Here is an 11,211-nt window from a genome sequence, read left to right on the forward strand (position 1 = left end):
TCTCTGTTACATTTTTGCCTCTGAGCCAGGAGGTCTAATAGTTTAGTTTGTTTAATTTGGTTGTTTAGTTTAGAGATACAGTGCGGAAACAGGCCCTTCGGCCACTGATTCCCTGCTGACCAGTGATCCCCGCACACTAACACTATCCTACACCACTAGGGACAATTTACAATTTTACCGAAGCCAATTAGTGTACGTCTTTGGAGTGTGGGAGGAAACCGGAGCACCCGGAGAAAACCCACGCAGGTCACGGGGAGAACGTACAAACTCCGTACAGACAACGCCCGTAGTCGGGATCGAACCCGGGACTCTGGAGCTGTGAGGCAGCAACTCTTACCGCTGCGCCACCGTAGGTTGCTGGTTCAAATCTATTTCAGTTCGGCAAAAACCTGAACACACAAGGACGCAAATGTTGGCACAGAATAGTGCAACAGATCAATAACAATGATGGTGAACGATGGGGCAGCAAAGAAACACAGAACCTAGGTGTAGGAGTAGGCCATTCGGCCCTTCGAGCCTGTACGCACCGCCATTCAATGTGATCATGGCTGATCATCCACAATCAGTACCCCGTTCCTGCCTTCTCCCCATACCCCCTGACTCCGTTAGCCCAAAGAGCTCCATCCAACTCTCTCTTGAAAACATCCAGTGAATCGGCCTCCACAGCCCTCTGTGGCAGAGAATTCCACAGAATCCACACAGAATCTGCGGCCTGTCCCTGCTCCTGTTTCTTAAAGCATTGGTTCTAACATTGAGGGACTGCTGCACCTTTGGAGGTGCTTGGAACGCGATATTAAATGGCCGTCTTCTCTCTGAAGTGGATGGAAAAGATGGATTGGGAGCCCTTCCCCACCAGTACTGTACCCCAGTGTTACACACACACACACACACACACACACACACACACACACACACACACCACACACACACACACACACACACACACACATCCGTCCCCACCAGTACTGTACCCCAGTGTTACACACACACACACACACACACACACACACACACACACACACACACACACACACACACACACACACACACACACACACACACCCCCGTCCCCACCAGTACTGTACCCCAGTGTTACACACACACACACACACACACACACACACACACACACACACACACACACACACCCCCGTCCCCACCAGTACTGTACCCAGTGTCACACACACACCACACACACACACACACACACACACACACACACACACACACACACACACACACACACACACACACACACACACACACACACACACACACACACACCACACACACACACACACACACACACACACACACACACACCCGTCCCCACCAGTACTGTATCCCAGTGTTACACACACACACACACACACACACACCCCCGTCCCCACCAGTACTGTACCCCACTGGGAGACGGCGGGGGTTGGAGTCGGTGCGGGGGGTCTCTGGGCCGGTCGGGAGGCCCGGCCTGTCACAGTCGACTGGATCTGACCACCCTCCACACGGCTGCTGGCAGCGATCGTCTGAGTCTTGCCTTAACACACTAATCTTGTTTCTGCCCACTACCCTGCAACCCCTCTCTCCCTCTCTCTCCTTCCCTCTCCCTCTCCCCTTCACCTCTCCTCCCCCCTCCTCCTTCTCCCCCTCCCCGTCCCACTCCCCCTCCATCCCCCCCTCTCTCTCCCTCTCCCCGCTTCTACTCCCCCATCCCTCTACTCTCCCTCTCCCTCCCCCTGTCCCCCTCACCTTGCCTCTACTCCCCCCTCACCTTGCCTCCCTCTTCCCCTCTTCCTCTCCCTCCCCTCTTTCTCTCTCCCCGCTCCCCCTCTTCCGCCCACTTTCCCTCCCCGTCCCACTCCCCCACCCCCCCCCCTCCCTCCCTCTCCCCCTCGCCTCTCCTCCCCCTGCCCCCCCACTCCCCCTCCCCATCCCACTCCCCCTCCTTTCCTCCCTCTCTCTCCCTCTCCCCCTCACCTTGCCTCTACTCCCCCCCTCCCCCCCTCCCTCCCTCTTCCTCTCTCTCCCTCTCCCCTTCCCCCTCGCCTCTCCTCCCCCACTCCCCTCTCCCTCCCCGTCCCACTCCCCCTCCTTTCCCCCCTCTCCCTCTATATCCCCCTCACCTTGCCTCTACTCCCCCCCCCTCCCTCTCCCTCCTCTTCCTCTCTCTCCCTCTCCCCTTCCCCCTCGCCTCTCCTCCCCCACTCCCCTCTCCCTCCCCGTCCCGCTCCCCTCCTTTCCCCCTCTCTCTCTATATCCCCCTCACCTCGCCTCTACTCCCCCACTCCCCCTCTCCCTCCCTGTCCCCCTCACCTTGCCTCCCTCTCCTCCCCCCAACTCTCCCCCCTCTCTCTCTCTCCCCCCCTCCTCCCTCCTCCCTCCCCCTCCGTCTCCCTCTACCCTTCTCCCCGCTCCTCCTCCCCCCAACTCCCCCTCCCTCTCCCGTCCCACTCCCCCCCCCTCTCCCCCTCACCTTGCCTCTACTCCCCCCCTCACCTTGCATCCCTTCTCCCCCCTCCCCCCTCCCTTCTCCCCCCTCCTCCCTCCTCCTCTCCCCCCACTCCCCCCCCCCCTGCCCTGTGCTCCTGTGTCCTGCAGGCTTCTATGAGCTGAGTGAAGGGCCATCCCCAGCTCTGTCCGAGTCCTCGGCCTCCATCTTTGCTGAATGTTTCCCCAGCCTGCAGGCTGCCGCGTGCAACTACCCGCGGCTTGGCTTGGCCGACCCTCGCGCTAGTTACGCAAAACGATCGCCCCAAATCTTTAGGTACGTTGAGAGCGCAGGCAACTGGCTGGACAGACCGCAACCCGCGGCGTGGAAACAGGCCCCTTCGGCCGCGCCCAGGCCACGCCCGCCATGTCCCACGTTGTCCCCATTTTCTCATCCACTCCTAGGGGTTGCCAACCGTCCCGTATTAGCCGGGACATCCCGCATTTTGGGCTTGTCCCCGTACGGGACCACCCTTGCCCCATATTAGTAGGGTTGCCAACTCCCTCACTCCCAAATACGGGTGACGTCACCGCCCCGCGCCCCACGCGACCTCGCCCTGCCAGCGGCCCACGTGCTCCCGCTCCACCAATGGCGGCCGCCATTGGTGGAGCGGGAGCGCGTGGGCGCTGGCTGGGTGAGGTCACGTGGGGCGCGGGGTGGTGACGTCACCTTGTCCCGTATTTGGGAGTGAGGAAGTTGGCAACCCTAGGCCGGATTCACGTGCAGGCCTAGCCACGGTTGACTTCCTTGCTTGAAGAACGTTAGTTTAGTTTCGAGATGCAGCCCTTCGGCCCATCGAGTCCGCACCGACCAGCGATCCCCGCAAAATTAACACTGCCCGACACGCACTAGGGACAATTTACATTTATACCAAGTCAATTAACCTGCAAACCTGGAGTGTGGGAGGAAACCGGAGCACCCGGAGAAAACCCACGCAGGTCACGGGGAGAACGGGGAATGGCGGCCGCCATTGGTGGAGCGGGAGAGCGTGGGCGCTGGCTGGGTGAGGCCACGCGGGGCGCGGAGCGGAGACATCACCCTCTGTCCCGTATTTGGGAGTGAGGAAGTTGGCAACCCCTACCCCACTCCCAACACATTGAACGAATTGAAGGTATTTATTCACAAAATGCTGGAGTAACTCAGCAGGTCAGGCAGCATCTCGGGAGAGAAGGAATGGGTGACGTTTCGGGTCGAGACCCTTCTTCAGACGAAGAAATGGGTGACGTTAGAAGGAATGGGTGACGTTTCGGGTCGAGACCCTTCTTCAGACTGAAGAAGGGTCTCGACCCGAAACGTCACCCATTCCTTCTCTCCCGAGATGCTGCCTGACCCGCTGAGTTACTCCAGCATTTTGTGAATAAATACCTTCAATTTGTACCAGCATCTGCAGTTATTTTCTTATACATTGAATGAATTGAATTTGAATCCATTTTATTAGCCAAGTGTGTACACCTACCAGGGCCTGTTTGCATGCTGTGTCTGTAAACTAACCTTAACTGAACTAAACATGCCGATTTAAAATGTGCACGGCTTCCGGCTTGTTCACTAACTCTCAAAGCACCTAACCCCACCCTACCCCAACTACCACAAAACCTACCTGTGACTTAACATCCTTACTGGTCCAGTCCATCTGTCTTTACCCTGGGGGCGACTGATGGGCTCATAACGTCGGATCTTTCCTCTATCCCGCGTCTGTCCAGGGACTCAGGCTACGGATGGGGCAGGGAGTGGGGAGGGTCGATGAGGAGGGTCGGTCGGCCCCTGGGGCCTGGACAAGATGGCCGCCAGCGGGTCCAGGTCACACCAGAGTCTTCCGGGCCTACGTCCGTGCCCCTGGAGATGGAACACGAACACGCGGTGCCAAGGGGACTCTGGAGGCCTCTCGTGAAGGCCGGTCGCCGCGGGAAGGTGTGGGGGAGGGGTCGAGCGTATCATAGATAAAGATGCCACCGTTATATTTTAATGACAGCCTGATGCAATGCCACCATTGTAAGTCTTTGCACCTTCTGGTAAACTGTAAGATGCAATCACTGAATAAAGTCCTCGTTAGGAAGGGAAAATAAAAGTGCTGGATCGGACGGTGCAGAGGGAGATAGAGGCTGTATCTGACCCATGCTGCCTCTGCCCTGGGACTATTTAACACAGAAACATAGAAAATTGGTGCAGGAGGAGGCCATTCGGCCCTTCGAGCCAGCACCACCATTCAATGTGATCATGGCTGACCATCCACAATCAGTAACCTGTGCCTTGCCTTCTCCCCATATCAATAGACCATAGACAATAGACGCAGGAGGAGGCCATTCGGCCCTTCGAGCCAGCACCGCCATTCAATGTGATCATGGCAAATCATTCACAATCAGTTCCTGCCCTCTCCCCATACCCCCTGACTCCGCTATCCTTAAGAGCTCTATCTAGCTCTCTCTTGAATGCATTCAGAGAATTGGCCTCCACTGCCTTCTGAGGCAGAGAATTCCACAGATTTACAACTCTCTGACTGAAAAAGTTTTTCCTCATCTCCGTTCTAAATGGCCTACCCCTTATTCTTAAACTGTTGCCCCTTGTTCTGGACTCCCCCAACATTGGGAACATGTTTCCTGCCTCTAACGTGTCCAACCCCTCAATAATCTTATATGTTTCAATAAGATCCCCTCTCATCCTTCTAAATTGATTCCGCTAATTGATTTTGCTAGCCCCTAGAGCTCTATCTAACTCTTTTAAATTCATCCAGTGAATTGGCCTCCACTGCCTTCTAGACAATAGACAATAGGTGCAGGAGGAGGCCATTCGGCCCTTCGAGCCAGCACCACCATTCAATGTGATCATGGCGGATCATTCTCAATCAGTACCCCGTTCCTGCCTTCTCCCCATACCCCCTGACTCCGCTATCCTTAAGAGCTCTATCCAGCTCTCTCTTGGATGTATTCAGAGAATTGGCCTCCACTGCCTTCTGAGGCAGAGAATTCCACAGATTCACAACTCTGGTTGAAAAAGTTTTTTTCTCACCTCAGTTTTAAACGGCCTCCCCTTTAATCTTAGACTGTGTGGCCCCTGGTTCTCGATTATTCTTAGACTGTGTGGCCCTTGGTTCTCGATTATTCTTAGACTGTGGCCCCTGGTTCTGGAACGGGGATAAAGTTGGTCATTTTCTCTGAATCTATTCTGTGTTGCCCCAGCTCCTGGAAAGGCCACATGAACCCGATGGGCCTGTGCATCAGTGGTCTACTCTGTATCTACCCCGTGATATCCATGCCCTGGCAGTGTTTGATGGGACATGATAGCGGGAGGTCCATTCCTTATCTGACCCCTACTGTCCCAACCCTGGGAATACCTGATGCAGCAGTGTGGAAGGGATGTTACTTTCTATCTCACCTACACTACCCCGAGACTGGGAGTGTGTGATGATGGGGTAATAAAGTTGGAGCTTCACTACATCTGACTCCTGCTGTCCCTACCCTGGGTTTATTTGATGGGATGGTGTGGAGGGTAGTTTAACGCCACATCTTGCCCTTGCTGATCCTGCCCTGGGAGTAGGGGTTGCCAACTGTCCCGTATCAGCCGGGACATCCCGTATATTGGGCTAAATTTGTTTGTCCCGTATGGGACCGCCCTTATCCCGTATTAGGCCCGGACAGTGTAGGCCCGGACTGTGTAGGCCCGGACAGTGTAGGCCCCGACAGTGTAGGCCCGGACACTGTAGGCCTGCAGGCCGCTGTAGGCCCCGACAGTGTAGGCCCGGACACTGTAGGCCCGGACACTGTAGGCCTGCAGGCCGCTGTAGGCCCGGACACTGAAGGCCCGGGCAGTGTAGGCCCGGACAGTGCAGGCCCGGACACTGTAGGCCTGCAGGCTGCTGTGGGCCCGGGCAGTGTAGGCCCGAACAGTGTAGGCTAACGGAGTGTGTTCGGGGAGCGGGGCCGAGAGTGTTCGCCGAATGGAGGTTGCCTAGCAACCTGCCTCCCGGGCCGGGCAGCCGCCATTGGTGGAGCGGGAGCACGTGGCCGCTGGCTGGGTGAGGTCACGTGGGGCGCGGGGCGGTGACGTCACCCTTTGTCCCTTATTTGGGAGCGAGGAAGTTGGCAACCCCTTACCGTGCTGTCCCTGCTCCGGGGGGAGGGTTTGGTGCTTGGCCTTGTTGACCAGTTCCCTCTGACGTTTGGGCCCCGATTGTTCTTTCAGCTGAGCCTCTGCAGGCGGAGCAGGAGGAGAGCCTGAGCTACACGGACAGCGACTATGTGTCATCGGTGCCCCGATCCTTCTCGGCCACGCACACGGAGTCGCTGGAGGCCCTGGCGGACGCCCGCTCCAAGTACCAGTCGGACCTGCTGAGCCGCGAAGGCCTGCAGCACTTCCCCTACCCCAGCCCCCTCCACGCCATGGCGGCACAGAGCCCACTCCTCTGCCAGGCGCTGAGGGCGGGCAGCGAGGACAAGCCCTTCTCCCCCACCTCCTTCCTGGGCGCCTACAAGCTGGAGGGCGACGGGGAGATGTTCTTCGGCCCCCAGGGCGAGTTCCCTCACGGGCTGGAGTCCGTCCAGTCGAAGAGGCTGGAGAACTACATCACCGGGCTGGTCCACAAAAGGGTTTACCCAGTCAGGTCCAGCAAACCCAGGACCAGCCTCACCGCCGACCCCATGAAAGGCCTGATGAGGCAGAACAGCCTCTGCCTGAGGGGGGCGGACCAGGCCCAGGCCCCGGGTTGCGAGCAGCCCTACCCCCCGGCCGAGAGGGGCGGCATCTCCAATTCCCACAGCTTTGACGGCTGCTTGCCGGCCTCAAAGTACAGGCCTCAGTGGATCGCGGGCGGGGAGCAGCTACCGGGCAAGAAGAACGTTCCCAGCTGCCAAGCGGCAGAGGCCTTCACTGCTGTTGCTGCCCAGAAGGCAAAAGGCCCTGAGGAATCACAGCACTCCCACAGCCTGAGGAAGCAGATTAGGCTAATGACCAACACACCGCCGATGAGGCCGACTTCACTCGAGTACCATGAGCTGAATTACCACCCGGCCTTGCTGGGGTCGCCTCAGGAGGCCTACTACCAGAACGTGTATGAGCTGGAGGATAGGCCTCAGGCCTTTGCGTGCAGGCCCGATTCCATGGAGGTCCACGAGCAGTGCCTGGGGTCAGAGGTCAGAGGCAAACGGTCGCCCCTGCAAGGGAGTGAGGACGGGGCCTATCAGATGGTGAATGCCCAGTACATCCCGGCCAAGCAGCCCCACAAGGGGCACGTGGGCGGGCAGGGAGGCCGTGCCAAGGCCGCCGTGCTCAACAAGTGCCGCTCGGCGGACGTGTTGCCCGAGGGGGGAGGGGGCCCGCTGCCTCCGCCGCCCCCGCCGCTGCAGGGCCCCAGGGAGAAGGGCAAGGCCCCGGGGGGCAAGAAGTGCCGCTTCAGCGAGGAGGTGGAGGGGGCCAAGAGGGGGGGGCCGCCGGCCCTCCCCCCGCGGCAAGAAGACCTGCCGCTCCAACTCCGAGAACAGCCTGCTCCACCGGCAGGCCGCGGCCTCCTCCACCACCGCCCCGGCCCCTGCCCCAGCCCCGGCCCCGGCCCCGACCCCGGCCGGCGTCAAGTACAACACGGTGGAGAGGGACGAGGGCCGAACGGCCAGGCCCCGCCGGCACCCCGGTGGGGGGGGAGGGGGCTACCGGCGCTGGCGCTCCACGGCAGAGATCTGCCAGGACGAGCCGGGGGTTGCCGGGGCGACGGCGACGACCTCCGACCCCTACCCGCCGGGGGAAGGCCAGAGGCGGCCCAGGAGGTACCAGAAGGCCCCGGGTGCCCAGGGCCAAGCGGGCAGCGACTCGGAGTACCGGGGCCGGGACGCGCCGGCGACGGCGGGGGCGCCGGGCGTGGACGAGGCCTACGCCGGCCGCTGTCTCGGCGACAGCGAGTCAAGCCTGAGCGAGGTGGAGTCGCCGGGTTTCAGCACGTGCTCCAGCGAGACGGACGAGGAGGGCGGGGGGCTGGTGTGGCCCCAGCAGGTGGCGCCGCAAGCCGCGGGCCGGGGCGCCGCCCAGCCCAAGGTCTTTGTGAAGATCAAGGCCTCGCACGCCCTGAAGAAGAAAATCCTCCGTTTCCGCACCGGCTCCCTCAAGGTAATGACCACGGTCTGAGCGGACCGGTGGGGGGGAGGGGGCAACCGGGCTCCTTCCCGCCCACCCTCCCTAAAATGGACGCCAGCTCCGGCCCGACCTTGCTCCTCGGCGGCCGATGTACATTGAGAGAGAGAGAGGAGAGGGCGGCGAGAGAGGAGAGGGAGAGATGCAAGGCTGCCTCTCAGTCCACCTCCATCAGCTCCGTCCGACAGGGGTCCAAGGTGAAACTTCTTGGGAACCGAGCCCACGCTGGATGCAGGACCTTCCTTCCACGTCCACCTCCAGAGTGGTGCCCCCCCTCGCCTACACAACACCACGGCCTGTGCAGCCACTCCACAAAGTGGGCAACCAAAGCCAGACGCTGGAGTAACTCAGCGGGACAGGCAGCATCTCTGGAGAGAAGGAATGGGTGACGTTTCGGGTCGAGACCCTTCTTCAGACCAGCCAGATTTAGTGCCGGGGTTGTGTTTCAATTCGAAACTTGGCCCAGACACTCGACAGGCCTCAACGGCCAAGGCGCCCATGAGATCGGGCACTGCCCGCCAATGGAAGTCACCTCTAGGGCCCGACGGCCTGGCTTGCCTTTGCCGGACTGAATAATCTCCTGGACGGAGTGCCGCGCATTCGATCTACGCCATGTTTTTTACAGACCGCCATTTATTTAATTTTATGTTACCGCTGGAAGTGTTTCTGACGTATCAGATGGTGGAGAGCCTCTAGATAAAGGCCCAGACAAACACTTGGGCAATGAATGTCATCTACTGACTGTTCCCTGTCTGGGTTCCTCGACCAGCAATGTCTCAATTTCAAACCCCCCCCCCCCTACCCCTGTGACCTCACCCACACTACAAAACCATGAGACACAGGAGCAGAATTAGGCCATTCGGCCCATCGAGTCTCCTCCAACATTCAATCATGGCCGACCTAATTATTCCCTCTCTTCCCTTCTCCCCGTAACCTTTGACGCCCTCACTAATCAAGAACCTACCAATCTCCACTTTAAAATTCTTGGCCTCCACACACGTCTGTGGCAATGAATTCCACAGATTCTGGCCAAATAAATTCCTCCTCGTCTCCATTCTAAACATACATCCTTTTATTTTGAGGCTGTGCCCCCTGGTTCAAGACTCCCCCATTGAAACATAGAAAATAGGTGCAGGAAGAGGCCATTCGGCCCTTCGAGCCAGCACCGCCATTCATTGTGATCATGGCTGATCATCCACAATCAGTAACCCGTGCCTGCCTTCTCCCCATATCCTTTGATTCCCAAAGCCCCTAGAGCTCTATCTAACTCCCTTTTAAATTCATCCAGTGAATTGGCCTCCACTGCCCTCTGTGGCAGAGAGTTCCACAAATTCTCTGGGTGAAAAAGTTTTTTCCTGGTCTCAGTTTTAACTTCGCTGGAAAGATTATTTCCATGTCTACTCTGTCCAGGCCTTTCATTATCCCAGGCCTTCCAGTGGGATGCCCTCTGGTTCTCTAATCCCAGCGAGCACAGGCCCAGGAACTTCATACGCTCCTCATACGTTAATACCATCACGCCTGGGATGATTATTCCCATAAACAGCTTCTGCACCCCCCCCCTCCAAGACTCATGCCTGTGTCCTTTGCCCTCTAGAACCCTCCAAGCTTCTCAAATTCTGGCCTCTTGATTGCCGCAATTTTCCGTAGTCGCGCTATTGGCAGCCATGTTGTGCCCCGAGTCGGAGTGGCACAGCGTGGAAACAGGCCCTTCGGCCCAACTTGCCCACGCCGACCAACATGCCCCATCCGCACTCATCCCACCTGCCTGCGTTTAGCCCACACCCCTCCAAACCTGTCCTATCCATGCACTTGTCTAAACGTTGCAATAGCCCCCCCGGCCTCAACTACCTCCTCTGGCAGCTCGTTCCGTACACCCACCACCCTTTGTGTGAAAAAGTTACCCCTCAGATTCCTATTAAATCTTTCCCCCTTCACCTTGAACCTATGTCCTCTGGTTCTCGATTCCCCTACTCTGGGCAAGAGACTCTGTGCGTCTACCCGATCTATTCCTCTGATGATTTTATACACCTCTATAAGATCGCCCCTCATCCTCCTGCGCTCCAGGGGGTAACGAGCCTGCCCACTCTCTCCCTGAGCTCTGGAATTCGCTGCCTCATCCTCCTGCGCTCCAGGGGGTAACGAGCCTGCCCACTCTCTCCCTGAGCTCTGGAATTCGCTGCCAGATCATCCCTAGTTGCTCATTAAAGCTCCCCCCTTGATTGCCTTCTTTTCCCAGCAGCCCCTTGTGTGGGTCTTTGTCTACTTGTCCAATTTGCTCATTCACACAAATGCCTTCAATGCACGACAGTCCCTACATAACATATCCCAATGCCAAAAGAGGCCCTTCGGCCCACCAAGTCCATTTTAACCATCAACTTCCCATTTGCATTCATTCCATTTTAGTAGAGTCATACAGGCCATTCGGCCCATCCTATCTCATTTTCATTTTCATTCATTTCATTTGCGCTGGGCAGATTCATAAGCGATAGGAGCAGAACTAGGCCATTCGGCCCATCGAGTCTACTCCGCCATTCAATCATGGCTGATCTATCTCCCCCTCTCAACCCCATTCTCCTGCCTTCTCCCCACAACCCCTGACACCCGCACTAATCAAG

The 11,211-nt window shown here is 58.1% G+C and overlaps 1 protein-coding gene across 1 annotated transcript; it reads left to right on the forward strand.

Moving 5' to 3' along the window:
- Positions 1-797: 797 nt before the first annotated feature.
- On the forward strand, positions 798-8,733 carry LOC144611728 (dapper 1-like). Its single transcript, XM_078430961.1, is given in 4 exon segments — positions 798-855; positions 2,596-2,778; positions 6,662-7,926; positions 7,928-8,733. Coding segments are annotated over 4 exon segments (2,169 nt in total). The 3' UTR covers positions 8,591-8,733.
- The last annotated feature ends 2,478 nt before the right edge of the window (positions 8,734-11,211 follow it).

This window comes from Rhinoraja longicauda, chromosome 41, assembly GCF_053455715.1.
Source record: "Rhinoraja longicauda isolate Sanriku21f chromosome 41, sRhiLon1.1, whole genome shotgun sequence".
In the NCBI taxonomy this organism is placed as follows: domain Eukaryota; kingdom Metazoa; phylum Chordata; class Chondrichthyes; order Rajiformes; family Arhynchobatidae; genus Rhinoraja; species Rhinoraja longicauda.